The 14,326-nt window shown below is 32.3% G+C and overlaps 2 protein-coding genes across 2 annotated transcripts in view; one reads left to right on the top strand and one right to left on the bottom strand.

Moving 5' to 3' along the window:
* LOC110039352 (40S ribosomal protein S15a) overlaps window positions 1-2,173 on the top strand; it is a 9,929-nt gene extending 7,756 nt beyond the window's left edge. Inside the window, exons 2-4 of the mRNA XM_020744386.1 lie at window positions 1,190-1,333; window positions 1,423-1,583; window positions 1,893-2,173. Coding sequence (XP_020600045.1) covers window positions 1,201-1,333; window positions 1,423-1,583; window positions 1,893-1,991 — 393 coding nt within the window. The 5' untranslated portion in view covers window positions 1,190-1,200 and the 3' untranslated portion in view covers window positions 1,992-2,173. The remainder of the gene's footprint in view (window positions 1-1,189; window positions 1,334-1,422; window positions 1,584-1,892) is intronic.
* A 4,093-nt stretch (window positions 2,174-6,266) lies between these two features.
* Window positions 6,267-9,264, bottom strand: LOC110039350 (putative 12-oxophytodienoate reductase 11). The gene is made up of 5 exons (XM_020744384.1): window positions 8,990-9,264; window positions 8,738-8,878; window positions 8,389-8,519; window positions 7,683-7,856; window positions 6,267-6,929 (listed from the first exon to the last, which is right to left on the bottom strand). Exons 1-5 carry the CDS (start codon window positions 9,061-9,063, stop codon window positions 6,334-6,336), a joined length of 1,116 nt encoding a protein of 371 aa, XP_020600043.1. The 5' UTR covers window positions 9,064-9,264; the 3' UTR covers window positions 6,267-6,333.
* Window positions 9,265-14,326: the final 5,062 nt, after the last annotated feature.

The following is a 14,326-nucleotide window of genomic DNA, read 5'->3' as shown; positions in this document are numbered from 1 at the left end:
TACCGTCATATATATAATTTTGAGCCAAATCGAGCCAATCTCAAATGAACAAATCTTTGTTCATGTTATACTCGTTTGCTTAACGAACAATTCAAACACGAGCTACTTAGCGAACCGAACAGGAGCTGTTCGCGAACAACGATCTATTTTGATCGCTCTATGTTGCCGCTCCATGCTGGGCATTACCCCCGGGTAACTTGCTACCAGCCATCGTTAACTGCTTTTGTCTCTCACCGCAGCTAAAGGGTTGCCTTCTAATGCTAGCTGCTGGTCATTGCCTGTATGTCCTTTTGCCGTCATCGTTGACGCCCACTGTAATTGTTGACCGCTGTAAAGCGCAGCATCGGATATCTACTAATTTTACTTTTATTTAATTTTTTTTTCAAATAAAACACAAAATTGATCTCTGTTTGTTTTACACCGAACTAAATAACTATAAAATATTTCAGATACATTACATTTAATCACATTGCATATATGTTATTCCACTTTCTTTTGCCAACAAACCAATAATTCCCTCGGTAACTTTGGTACAATAAACTAATGCTCGATACATTATCTTCTCTAATTTGGCAGATTTTAGTTCCTTATAATTAAATTTATGACGGTAAAGTTTTAATTATGTTCGAGCATGCTTTTCTAAATAATTACCTTTAGTTTAAATAGATATAAGATCAATTATTTATAAGCTAAACAGAAAAAAGACCTTGTTTGATTATGGGGAGGAACTTAATTATATTTGTATATACATGTGTGCATGCAAATTTATATGTGTGCATATGTTTGTATAGGTTTCATGTATTCATATTCATACATTAATATTTGCATGAATATATGTACATATACAAGATGACTTATTATACGATTGATATATGACTTTCAAGTAATAGACTATGTTCATGAGCAACTCGTTTTCGGTTCAGTAAGTTAACAGGCAGAACAAACAAAATAAATTTTAGCTCTAGTACATGAAGAGCGGAGCTGAACAATGGCTAAGTTCACCCGAGTTCTTATTTACTCACTAATTTTCGATTCATAGATGCAACCTTAGAAGTTAATTTTATCACAAGTAAACGTTGGACTTAGATTTTGCATAAATCTGAAACTGTTTAAGTGATCTATTACTATCCAGGAACCCTTTATTCATTTTGCATTAATCCTTTTGTTTTTTTTTTTCACATTTTTTTAGTCCGGGCAAGGATGGTGAGAGTCAGCGTCCTGAATGATGCTCTCAAGAGCATGTACAATGCTGAGAAGCGTGGGAAAAGACAAGTCAAAATCAGACCATCTTCAAAAGTTATCATCAAGTTCCTCCTCGTAATGCAGAAGCATGGTTAGCAACAAACATGCCTTGCTCCCTAAATTCTTTATTCTTCGCTAGCTGCAAATCTGCAAATCATATTCATTTAATTCTCGATACAGGCTATATCGGCGAGTTCGAATATGTTGATGATCATAGATCAGGCAAGATTGTGGTGGAATTGAATGGGCGTTTGAACAAGTGTGGTGTCATTAGCCCAAGGTTTGATGTTGGTGTTAAGGATATTGAGCCATGGACTGCAAGATTGCTCCCTTCGCGTCAGGTATTTTCTTCCATTTTCAGTTTTTATTTAATTTTTGGAAAATTTACATACATAACACAAACAATTTTTATTTATAACAAATTCATAAGCCTATGCATGAAGTAGTGTATTTCAGTTCTGAAAAAAGATAGTTATGGAGGTTTATTTGATGTGATGTAAAAGATTTGAGTGGTATACATGTAAATATGAATGTTTAGGTGTTAGATATGTGAATGCACACAAATTGTGTGGCTATGCATGTAAATGCTCTTTAATTTATAATATGATTTTATGAATTTGTGTATTTAATATTTGGTCATTATTGTACAGTTTGGGTATATTGTGCTGACAACTTCAGCAGGCATCATGGATCATGAGGAAGCTAGGAGGAAGAATGTAGGCGGCAAGGTTCTTGGATTCTTTTACTAGTTAAAAAAAAGTTTTTGAATGAATTTTGAAGATTGTCTTTAAGTGCATTTGCTTGATGTTTGCCTGGATTTCTTTTGAAGTTTGAATGGTGTCAGGCTGCTTGTTATCTTTGGATCTTGAGGCATATATTTCCCATTTGTGTTTGCGTAAAATTTTATTTTATATTTGGTTGATTTGTAATATTAAAGTTTTTTTTTAATGCTTGCTTCGTTGGGCAGTCAGGCATAGGGTTGTAAATGAGCTTAGGCTCAGCTCGCGTTCAGCTTATTAAAAAATATCACTGTTCGTGTTCAGCTGTTTGCTTCGCGAGCTGAATGCAAGCTGTTTACCAACCAAGAATCGTTTTGACAACTCTAGTCACGCAGCTATAGGATGTAAAGGGTTGAGGTAAGGTTTAAATCTTATTATTTATATTAAAACATCATTCATATATATAATTATGTATTTTTATTCTATTTTTTAATTAATAATTTTAATTGATTATAAATCTTTGCAGCCTCATAGTCAATTAACTTTTTTAAAAATATGGCTCATCAATTATATATATATATATATATAAGCCAAAATGAGTTGAATATAAACTAACAAATATTTGTTTTGTGTTTGACTTGTTTATGACTTAGCAAATGAATCAAATATGAGTTTTTTAACGAGCTGAACACGAACTGTTCGGGAACAAGTTGTTTTAGCAGCACTAGCATCGATGAAATTTTGATTTTATATTTTGTTTACTTTATATATTTTGTTGATTTTTTCTTTCTTATATATTTTATAGTCCTAACACCAAACTAATTTACATGAAAAAAATAGGATTGAGCTTTTCTTTAATGGAGTTGATTAAAGCCGGAAGATGATTTGTTGTATTTTTCTCAGAACAATTTTGCCAAGTTCTATCCTATTTCTATGTGAATTCTTGAAAAAGGATATAAATTGCCAAAATAGTTCACAACTATTTATATGGAATTGTTTTAATCTTATAATTTATAGAAGTGTTAAAAGAATATTCAGCCTCTTTAAATCAGGGTTGAAATATCCTCGTTCGAAGACTCCTGGAGCTCAAATTTAAAGTTGTTTGTGATTATTTTGACATTTACATAAACTTTGGGACTACAATGTCTCTTTGTAAATAGTTGACCATTTTGGATAAAGTCAGGTTAGTCTTTAACTCAATTGAGCGAAGTTGCGCAAACCATGATAAGAATATGAAGAACCAGTAAGTTTGTTTCTCCATTGGACCCATGGTTTCCCTAGGTTGCCTTTAAGACCCTTGGACTCCTAACTAGATGTCCTATAAAGACTTATATTGGTTATAAAAATCAAAATCCAAAGTAAATAAAATTAATTTGACTTGTTGAAGGAAACCTAAACATGACCCATTAAAGAGAAGTTGGGTCATTCTCACCTAAAAACTACCTGATCCAAGTCAGCTGAAATCAATTTAAATTGAAACTATACCTAATTTTAGCCTAATCAAGTCGAACCAATTTGGAAACCAATAAAACAAATCGAGCCAGATTGCCGGTCTAACCCTAGCAAAACCCATTAAAAGGATATTACGGCAAACTCACCCAAGCCTAAACCCAAAAACACACTTAACCATATGATGCCTAAGGTTCGATCTAACTTAATTGAATCATAATTATAACCATTTGAGCTAATATGTCCATTTAGATCATTAATGACCAATTAAGGATATTTTTTTAAATTAACCAAATTAAAACATTCAAAATCATGTAATTGTTATTAAGACATTATTGCAAAGGCCAAAATTGATAAATTGAGTCCGAACCCAAGTCTTACGGACTTTAATTGGGAAAATTGAGTCACTTGATCTAATATGACTCAATTGAATCTTGTTGAGAAAAATTCAACTAATATCAAATCAACTACATCTAAAGTGGCCTAAATGACTCCTAAGATCTTGGGAGCCCTCCCCAAAAAGACTCAACTCTGGGAGATTCTAGTAAAAACCTAAAGATTCCACTAGCTTGGTTAGTCAATCTTTTACGTCGAGGCAAAGCTGAATAAAGTAGGGTTATTAAAAAAGCTCTACATTCATGAACAATTTGTGTTTGACTTGCAATGCTCATGTTCGGTTTATTTGACTGACAAACGAGTCAACCATGAATAATTTTTTGAGCTCAGTTTATAAATGAGCCAAACACAAGCATACATTTGGTCGATCGTTTTGGCTATTTAATATTTGAATTAGAAAATTATATGTGTGTGTGTGCAATTATATATAATTATTGTCATATAGTGAAAATAATTATAAATTTATTAAATTAAGAAAATTTATATTAAATAATTAAAATCATATTATTTTAAGTAATTATGATCAATTGATCATAAATGGATGGCTTCAAAGCGAGAAAAATTTTAAAGATCACAAATTAAATTAAATAATTTAATTTATTGCTACATAAAAAAATATAATACAATAAAATAATTAAGTGTAAAAATAAAAGTTAATGAGACATTTCTACAAACAATTGATATATTTTTTACGATGAGCTAATTTTGAGAGTTATGAGATTGGTAGCACTGAGGGCGCAGACGTAAGCTAGCAATGCAAGCGAGCGGTGCACAATGGTCTGAAAACAAGGAGAAAAGATTACATCCAAAGTCTAGACATGCGGACATTAATAATACAACACTGTTTGTAAAGTGGTGGGATGTAGCTTCACGAGTTGATGAAATGTGAAAAAACTATTTTTGCGTGCGACCCGGACTGAAGAACGCTTGTTGCATAAAAAAAAACCACCATATTGACAACAATAATACTTGTGGTATTTGGGTGGCATTCTTCTGATATTATACGGTAAATTTGGTAATACTTTGGAGGTATTATGGTAGTATTCTTATGGTATTATGGTGATATTATATTAGTATTCTAGTGGTATTCTTATGATAATCTTGTGAAATTATTAGTATTCTAGTGGTATTCTTATGATATTCTTGTGAAATTCTGATGCTATTATGATGATATACTTATGATATTCTTAGGATATTCTGGTGGTAGCTATACTTGTGATGTTCTACTGGTATACTAGAAAATATTATCAAATTACCACCATAATACCAATTGAATACCACTATAATACCACAAAAATCTTATAAGAATACTACTAAAATACCATCATAATATCACAAGAATATCACAAAAATATCATCAGAATACCGCAAGAATACCATCAAAATATCATCAGGATACCGTCACAATACCATCAGATTGTTACCAGAATGTCACTAGAATACCACAAAAATACCACAAGAATATCACTAGAATACCACCAAAATACCACCGAAATACCGCCATGATACCACAAAAATACAACAAGAATACTAATTAAAAAAAATAAATTTAATATATATAGTGCAATGGATATGTAAAGGCACATATTAATAAAAAATAAAATATCTAATCCAAACACTGATTTTTAACTAATGCAAAATTCAGTTGGCTAAAAATAAATCAATTCAAGCAATAAATTAATTTAAAGCCAATCTTAAATTTAACACATGTCCTTCGACCTAATGTTGATGGTGCATATCAAGGATTTTACTGTTAGAAGTTCAGAAATAATAATAGTAATAATCCTAAATATTATTATTATATAAAAAATTGAAGGGAGCGTTAATAGCATTTTGATTTAAATAGTATTGAATAAAGCTTGGACGGTTGGAAGACAAATCATTCATAAAAGATATAATTTTTCTTTATATTTCTAAAGTTTGTTTATAATAAATACAAACTTGCATCCCTTGTTTTATTTCTAGCTCATATATATATATATATATATATATATATATATTGATATTAATATTGAAAAGAAAATCGGTATTTTCCCATGCGCTAGGCCCCATGATGAAAGTTCGCGCCGTGTGTCTAAAGATTCGAGAACCCAACGCCACTGCAGAATGAAACCGTGTCTGAGCTGACTTACAGTGACCTTGTGAACCAATAGGCCATGGCTTTGTTATCCGCAAATGATAATGATAATGAATTTTTAACAATATGGATTAGTTATTGGTCACTTTTGAGAGGGAAAACATTATTATAAGAAATACTAATTATAAATGAGTTTCTCAGTTGCACAACTAATCTTCATCAATTAATGACATTATATAATACAACTGCTTTCCTTTGATAGGTTGGTTGCACAAATTCAAGACCTGACTAATGAGATACAAATTACAATATTATCGAAACATGATACAAACCTTAATTATGACAACACAGTTACTATGTAAAATCATACTGGAAATATATAAAGTTCAAGAACCATGTAGTGTAGGTAGAAATATTTAGGCATTCAACTGAAATCATGAATAATGTTGATTATTCTTTGATTGATTCAAGGAATGGGTAGTCTGTGTAGCCAACAACTGGATCAGAAGTATAGAAGGTGGTCCTGTCATATTTATTCAACGGAGCATTCAATTCAAATCTTTTAGGCAAATCGGGATTAGCAAGAAATAAGCGGCCAAATGCTATTAGATCAGCATATCCATCTCGAATTGCCTTATTTCCTTCCTCTCTATCATAACCTCCAGCTGTGATTAAAGTCCCTTTATAGGTTTTTCTTATTTCATGAAGGCGTTGAGGAATCTTCAGCTTACCTTCCTCAAAGGTCATTCGAGGCTCGGTTATGTGGATATATAATAGCCCATACTTATTCAATGACTGAGCCATGTAGACCCCAAGTGCATCCGGGTTAGAATCCCAACAATCTGCCTCAGTAGCAAAGGGAGACAGTCGAATGGCCACTCTTTCAGCACCAATCTCTTCAACGACTCCTTCAACAACCTCCAAGGCGAAGCGGCATCGATTTTCTAGACTACCCCCGTACTCATCCGTTCTATCATTGACACTATCTTTCATGAATTGCTCAAGTAGATAGCCATGCGCTCCATGTATCTCTACTCCATCAAAGCCTACAAGTTGTAGCATTCAAGTCAGGCTTCAAAGAAACTAATTTCAGCACAATAAGGTCATGCTTGTACTAAATAAGAAAAAAAAAAAACAGGTTTTACATAAATCATCAACAATATTAACTTTAGCACAACTATTTGGACTTAGTTTAGGTTTTTTTTTTTTTTTTTTTTTTAATTTTAAGTTTTGAACGCTTAATTTTGTAAGTAGCTATTTTATTAAAAAAACATGGTGTTATAGAGCTTACAAATGTGAGCTCGTGAAAAGTTTACTTAATCTCAAGCCATAATCTATCAATTTAATATATCAGATTATAGTGCTCTCAAGTTTTATGAATGGTAGGTAGTCCATGCGCAGTGCTTGAGTTCATGAGCTCAAGTTATGGAAACAAGCTCTCAACAAATATAGGGATAAGATTGTGTATATCAAACCATTAAAGCTCATCACATTGGGAAAATCTTCATACACTAGATATGTTGTTCTTTAAAATCATTCTTCTTCTAAATAACAGGCTTGTGAATCTAATCAATTGCTAGTAATTAATGCCTATACGTGCAATGCATGCACATCCATGAAATTTGATCAAGATTTAAACATGTTGAATGATGTTCATTTTTCCATTTTTCAACAATTAAATGCATTCTTTCAACACAGAACTGTTGGCCAAAACAACTTATTACATTAATACTATTGCGATACTTTTGACGTGAAATGAAAAGAGTCAAGTCATATAAGAGAAATTATAGTAATTGTACCGGCTTCAATGGCATTTCTTGCAGCTAGTCTGAAATCTTTGATGATTTGTGGTATCTCATCAATTCCAAGCCTACGTGGAGTGGAGTATATTGAGACTGTACCATCATGTTGAGGTTGCGGACTGACTTTTTTCTCACTACTTGAAATAGGAGCCTGTCCATTAGGCTGGTAATCTAAATATCAAAAAAAAGAATAAAAAAAAATAATAAAACATATAAGAACAAATAATGGCTAACCAATCACATGTGAAACTACAAGCCACGTTTAAAAAGACAATTGTTTGTAATTTTTAAGTGATGGACTATAATTTCTTTAAATGATTAGTTTTTATTTTTCTAGAGAAATTCAACTATATCATGGCTTCTACTAGAAATAGTTTTCTTGATTTATTGGATGCAATATAGTTTTCTAGGTTGCCTTCATAATCATTCATTCTCAATTAACTCCTACAAAGTGTTGAAAAAGATGTTAAATTTAATGTGTCCATTTTTTTTCTTGGCATAATTTTTATCTATAGTCCATATTCTTTAGCTACATATTAATCTGACATCTAGTAGGTCCATCTTCAAACTAATTTTGTGCATGTTCAAGTTAACTAAATTTATTTTCCCCCCTAATTTTCAAAAGATATTATTTGCATAAGACATATTTTTCTCCAACATTATCAAGTTTAGTGAAAATTAAAATAGTTAATGATGTATATACCATAGTTAGAAACCCTTCCCACATGCCAAATTTGGCAAATGAAGATCCCACCCTTCTCATGGACAGCATTGACAATAGGTTTCCAGGCCTCCACTTGCTCTTTGGTCCATATGCCAGGAGTTCTTGGGTACCTAAACAAGCACAAAAGCCAAAAAGAAAACCATTTAGAAGAAAAGAAAAATACACACAGGAAAGATTATGCTTAATTTTGTCTGAATTATCACATGCAGATGTGCATTTAAGATCAGATTTTGATATCAAAAAAATTATGCCTGAATTATTCAAAATTTATAGGATTAAGGTTCTGTTTATACAGAATGTGCGACTATTTAACATTCAGCTAGCTTACCCTTGAGCTGTATCAGAAATTCCAGTGGCTTCTGCTATTAAAAGACCTCCTTTTGTAGTTCTCTGAGAGTAGAACAAGATTGCATGGGGCTGCGGAACGTTGCCATAGGACCTGCACCTCGTCAGAGGTGGCAAAACCACCCTGTGAAATACATACACATCATCAATGATGATGTTCAGAGAATATGAATAAAAATTCTATTTTGTTTTTAATCATGGAATCAAAATTTAGTATTTTTCATGATTACAAAACCTGTGTGATAAATGGAATTTCCCAAGCTTGTATGGAGTGAGAAGGGGGATCTTTTCTTCTGCAACTGAGCCCATCGTATCACTCTACTTCTATAAGATGCTTTTCTCTGCAAGAGATGGGAATTATAGGAATTTGACTGCTTTTCTCAATGAGAAGTTGGAACAAGAGAAGAATGCTATTCTGAGCACTAGTTTTGGGTATTTATAGGCTCTGAAGCTGAATTATACAGCCGAAGAGCTGCTGATGAAGGCCATTTTGCTGAAAAGGTCTTGCAGAGTTCGAGAAATTTCTTTCAAGTTCCTTTGCCTTCTAAAAAAGTTATTATAAATACACCATGGGAAGAAAATGAGTCGTATCCCATTTGCTCTCCAACTTTGTATATTATTATTTATAAAATCTGCTTAAAAAAAAATTATATTCATGATTGGCTTGCTGCACATCAGCTGTATTTTTCTATTTGAACTTGACCCTTTTTTTGTTTTTTTCTATGCGATTTTCCACTTCTGAAATTGAATTTTGTCTGTTGCAAGGTATGGTGAAGTTCTGTGCTCTTCGAAAGAATAAACTAAAGCATTCGAAGTTGGACAGAAATGTTTTTAAATTAGAAGACTTTTTGGGAGAGATTGCAAAATGCAAAGCCTTGATAGCAAAGTCAAGTTGCGGTAATAAATTAATAATTGATATTGCTATGTGTAGTGGATTCCAGAATGATCTGAAGTTTGATTCAGGGCGTCAAACTTAAATTTTAAGTCAAAGAGAGGTTGGTCTTGCTTAGGTTTTATCATATCATGCCCTACGGCTTCGTTTGAAGGAGCTTGAATGCTCTTTTCAAATTCATGCGATGGAACAGGCATTATCATCTGTTCTAAACCGACCAAAATTTAACGTTGCGGCGAAATATTTTTGAGAGGTGTCTGGGAATGCTGGCTTACCAAACAAAAATAAATCTGCGCGTCAGAGCAAGCCGGACGGAAGTTGAATGATTTCTCAAATGAAGCCTAAATTTGATTGATTGAGCTGAATTGACTCGTTCAACCCTGTTGGTACAGTTAAATTAGGTTAGCACAATATGATTTACGAAATGCTTCTAAAAATTAGTTATACACATGGCTCATTAGTTGGCAAAAATATTACCTGTGGATGAGATATGTATGGATATGTGGGATTTGGTGGTATGTGGAGCAATACTACCACAATACCCTCAAATACCACTAATCCACCCATGTGGATTCCACACATAATATTCTCCCATTAGTTGACAACACCAAACAAGAAATGTATGACTAGGAACTAGCCTACTATGCCTAATTAGCCTTTGCCTAGCCTAGATCTAACCCATCACCTGATGGCAAAAAAATAATTGGGAGTCGGATAAACTTAGTGTTAACACATAATTAATAGATCATAAGAGAGAGTTAGCTAGATGACCAATGCTGGGGTACATGCAAATATTGATGCCAAATAGTCCATCGTGAGAGTCGAGTAGGCAAACAACCAAACCACTTTGTAACTTAGTCTGGGGCGGAGCTAGGTTATGCTCAGGGTGGACAATTGCCCCCCTTAAAATTTGAGATTTCTCTATATAACTAATAAATTTAATTTTTTTTTCTTATGTAATATAGTCAATTTAATTATTTTGCCCTCCCCTAGATATATTTTTACCCATCACTTAAAAAAAATTAGACATTTGGCGACTGCATTCCTTAAAAAATAATGCCAGTTCCATCTCTGAACTTGGCCTCAAGTGATTGACCTAATGCTCAAACATAACTAGCTTGATATTCTTACACTCATAAGTTTATTTGTCATGCATTCTCATAGTCAATTCTATGAAATACTATTTCAACAACCAACATGCCAAAATTAGGTAACATGGGAATGGTAGTAGTTGACATAATGTTGAATAACAAAGATAATAATTTTTTGACAAAATACTCACTAAAAATAGCTTAAATTCATAAAAAAATAAGATTATTAGAGGGATTTATGTTAACCAAAAAACCATCAGTATAAACAGTTTTTTGGCATACAAAAAATCACTAAAAATATTTTTCCTTTAGAACAACGCTCGAAAAATTTCAACCAAATATCTACTGGAAGAAACATTGATACCATAAGTAAAGACAAAATCTAGAGAAATTTCTAAAAGTTATAATCAATGATGAATCAAATAAATTTTTATCATCATTTTCTTACTGAATATTCCACTGAAAAGTTCATCGAAAATTATGCCACAGTAAAAAAAAAAAACAAAATATCATTGAAAGCTTAATCATTCATGTCATAATAGAAATATTTTATATTCATATTATAACACAACAACAACAATTAATACCACAACAACAACAACAACAAAAATAACAAGTCTTTATCTCGCATTTTATTATATTGAGTGTGATATTTTCATTTAATTATAATAAATTAAGATAGTTTTTTATACCACATGCATGCCTTTCTTAACATAAGTCAAAAATTAAATGTCTACTCTTCTAATGGGATCATCAAATTGGTCGACGTTTAATGTGACCAAATCATCTAAGATGACTCTCTCTAATCTTGTCTGCCACTGGAGTTCCACCAATCCTTTCACGAAAAGATTCGTTTCGTCATATTATAACACATTATGAAAGCATTTTATATCTAATTTTAATTAACTAAACTAAACATTGCATATCCAACTTTAATCAACCAAAAATTAACATGAAATAGTCCAATTGTCATTTAAAAGAAAATATCGAACAAATGTAGCTTCAAAATAAAATTTATATGCATAAGAAATTTTATCATTTCTCGCTCTCCCCCTCTCAAGCAAGCATGCGTGCGTGCGCGCACATACATTTGCACTCCTCACTCATTTACCCCTCTAGCAATCTCTCCCTCCTCATCTTCTACCATTGTTTATTCTCCCTCCTCATCTTCTACCATTGTTTATTGTCAACTCTTCTGCTGTAGCTGCTACTTCCATTCTCAAATACATCTCATTCTTGAATGCATAAAATCCCCGATCATTATTGTTACTTGTTGCCTCACTATTTCTTGAATCTGATCTCTTGTATGAATCTTGTCTCACAATTCTCTTGATCATTATAACATTTCTAAAAAATGGTGTAGCAACAACAATCCCCTTATAATAAATTCATTTTTCACACCAGTCCCTAAGGCTTGCTTTAACCCATATAATGCTTTCTCATACTTGAATGCATGATTCGGATATATGGAACCTTAAAATAAGATGGTTGACATCCGCTTCAGTAACTTCATTCAAGAAAACACTTCACATCTCTTTCACATAATCTGAACCGGTTTGAAAGGCATAACACATATTATAGTTTTAGGGCCCGTTTGGTTGCAGCTTATTTGGTGCGGTGTGTTCCTGTTTAGGTAAACTACGCTTTGGCAGCTTATGTGTTTTCAAAACGTTGAAAACAGCGCGTTCACACCACTCCTAGTTAGGTGCGATAATAATTTTTAAGCTACGGTTTGGCTTTTTCATAAAAAATAAAAATCATATTATTTTTAATCAGCTTATCAGCAAATTATTCAATAAGCTGCAGCTGCCCCAAACAAACACTTAATGGTACATTGAAAAATAAGTTACAGAAGGAACATGCCTCACTTTTGATTAATCAAGATATATTCTTATATTACAAGTTCCTTCAAAAAAAAAATATTTTGTTAATCACTAATGTAAGATTTCTTATCACAAGTAATGATTAGATCACCATCATAAAAATCCTAAAACATAAGATAACAAGAAATATGAGCAAAAGTGTAGCAAGTAAAAAGGATGTAAAGTAGAAAAAAATTGAAGGATGTAAACTGGTCTATAGTGTACAGCGCTAGGGGTGTAAATGAGTCAAGCTTGAGCATGACTGGACTAGGCTTGTGTTCGGTTCGTTAAAAATTAATGTCATTTTTTGTGTTCGGCTCATTAATAAATCAAGCTAAAAAAAAAATTGACCGATTTGTTTATTTAGCGAGTCGGTCATGAACTCTTCGCGAACAACGAGCCTTTGTAACATCCAAAGTCCTAGTAGGGACAAGATTTAAATCTTCTTTTTTATATTAAAACATTCATTTAAATATAATTTAATTTATATTTTATTCTATTTTTTAATTAATAATTTAAATTGATTATAAATATGTGTAGCTTTGTAGTCAATTAAATTATTTAAAAATAATACTCAACAATCATATATACATATATATATAGAGAGAGAGAGAGAGAGAGATAGAGAGAGAGAGAGATAAGTATTTCCTGACTTATAAGTAAAATTTTAATTTAGGCGTTAGAGATGTAAATTAAAATGAATTAAGTGGTGTATATCAACTGAATTTAAAGTTTTGGTGTTAGAAATGTAAATATAAAATAATTAAGTGGTATGTATGTAATTTTTTTTTTAAATAAACTTCTTTTGTTTTAATTTTCATTTTTTATTTTTTCTATCATTTTTTTAATATGTTGACTTTGTTTGCTTCGCCCTACCTTTGAAACAGTGTTTGCATAACATAGAAATTGATAAAATTCAGTTTGTGTGGCAAAGAAAACAAGAAAATAGAAGCTATTTAAAATAAAAAAAAATTATAAATTAGTGGCGGTTTAAACCTCCTCTAGAAATAACACTGTTGTGCTAAATTAATAGTGGTTTAAATAGCTGTAGTAGCAGTCCTTCTGACGGTTAAACGGCTGGCTTTTTGGCCTGCAAAATGTATTTGTGGTGGAAATCATTGCCGGCGGTTTATGTGGCGGTTCTGAATTTTTGCAAAATCTTTTATGGCGGATTAAACCACTGCGGTAGGCCTCTTGATTCGCCGCTAAAAACTTTGTTTATTGTATTGATATATATCAAATCTCGGATCATGTTCGGCTTATTTATATATCCAGCGCAAAAAAAAGTTGTTCGTGCTTATCTCATTTGATTATCGAACTAGTTGAAGACTTAATAAACCGAACACAAGTTGTTCACGAAGAACTAAATGTTTTGACACCCCTATACAACGCAATGGCCTACTACCATTCCTAAAGTTGAGATTCACTAAATCTGCACCAAACCTCTAGATATTAGTGATAGAGAAATTCAAGAACAATTCCCAACTTTACTAGGGCTTCGGATCAATTAGAAACTGAACAACACTGTAGAATAACGAGATCACACCAATTCAAGAAAACTGGAACAAAATTTAGGTAGAAAGCACAATCAATGCAACCAGAAAAACATACGAGAATTTAAGTGGAAGAACCCGAGAAGTGGAAAAAACCACAGAGCCACACTACTAGAAATTCCACTATGAAATTCAGAAAATGTTTACAAAGAGCTCACAGAATTTTCCTCTCAA

This window comes from Phalaenopsis equestris, unplaced genomic scaffold (genome assembly GCF_001263595.1).
Source record: "Phalaenopsis equestris unplaced genomic scaffold, ASM126359v1 Scaffold000002, whole genome shotgun sequence".
In the NCBI taxonomy this organism is placed as follows: Eukaryota; Viridiplantae; Streptophyta; class Magnoliopsida; order Asparagales; family Orchidaceae; genus Phalaenopsis; species Phalaenopsis equestris.
Note: the sequence above shows the minus strand (reverse complement) of the source record. Positions and strands in the feature narration are given on the sequence as shown.

Coding starts and splice junctions, on each gene's coding strand:
- LOC110039350 (XM_020744384.1), bottom strand. CDS start 9,063: ATGGGCTCAGTTGCAGAAGAAAAGATCCCCCTTCTCACTCCATACAAG. Junction 8,879..8,989: donor AAATTCCATTTATCACACAG/GTTTTGTAATCA, acceptor TGTATTTCACAG/GGTGGTTTTGCCACCTCTGA. Junction 6,930..7,682: donor AAGAAATGCCATTGAAGCCG/GTACAATTACTA, acceptor TACAACTTGTAG/GCTTTGATGGAGTAGAGATA.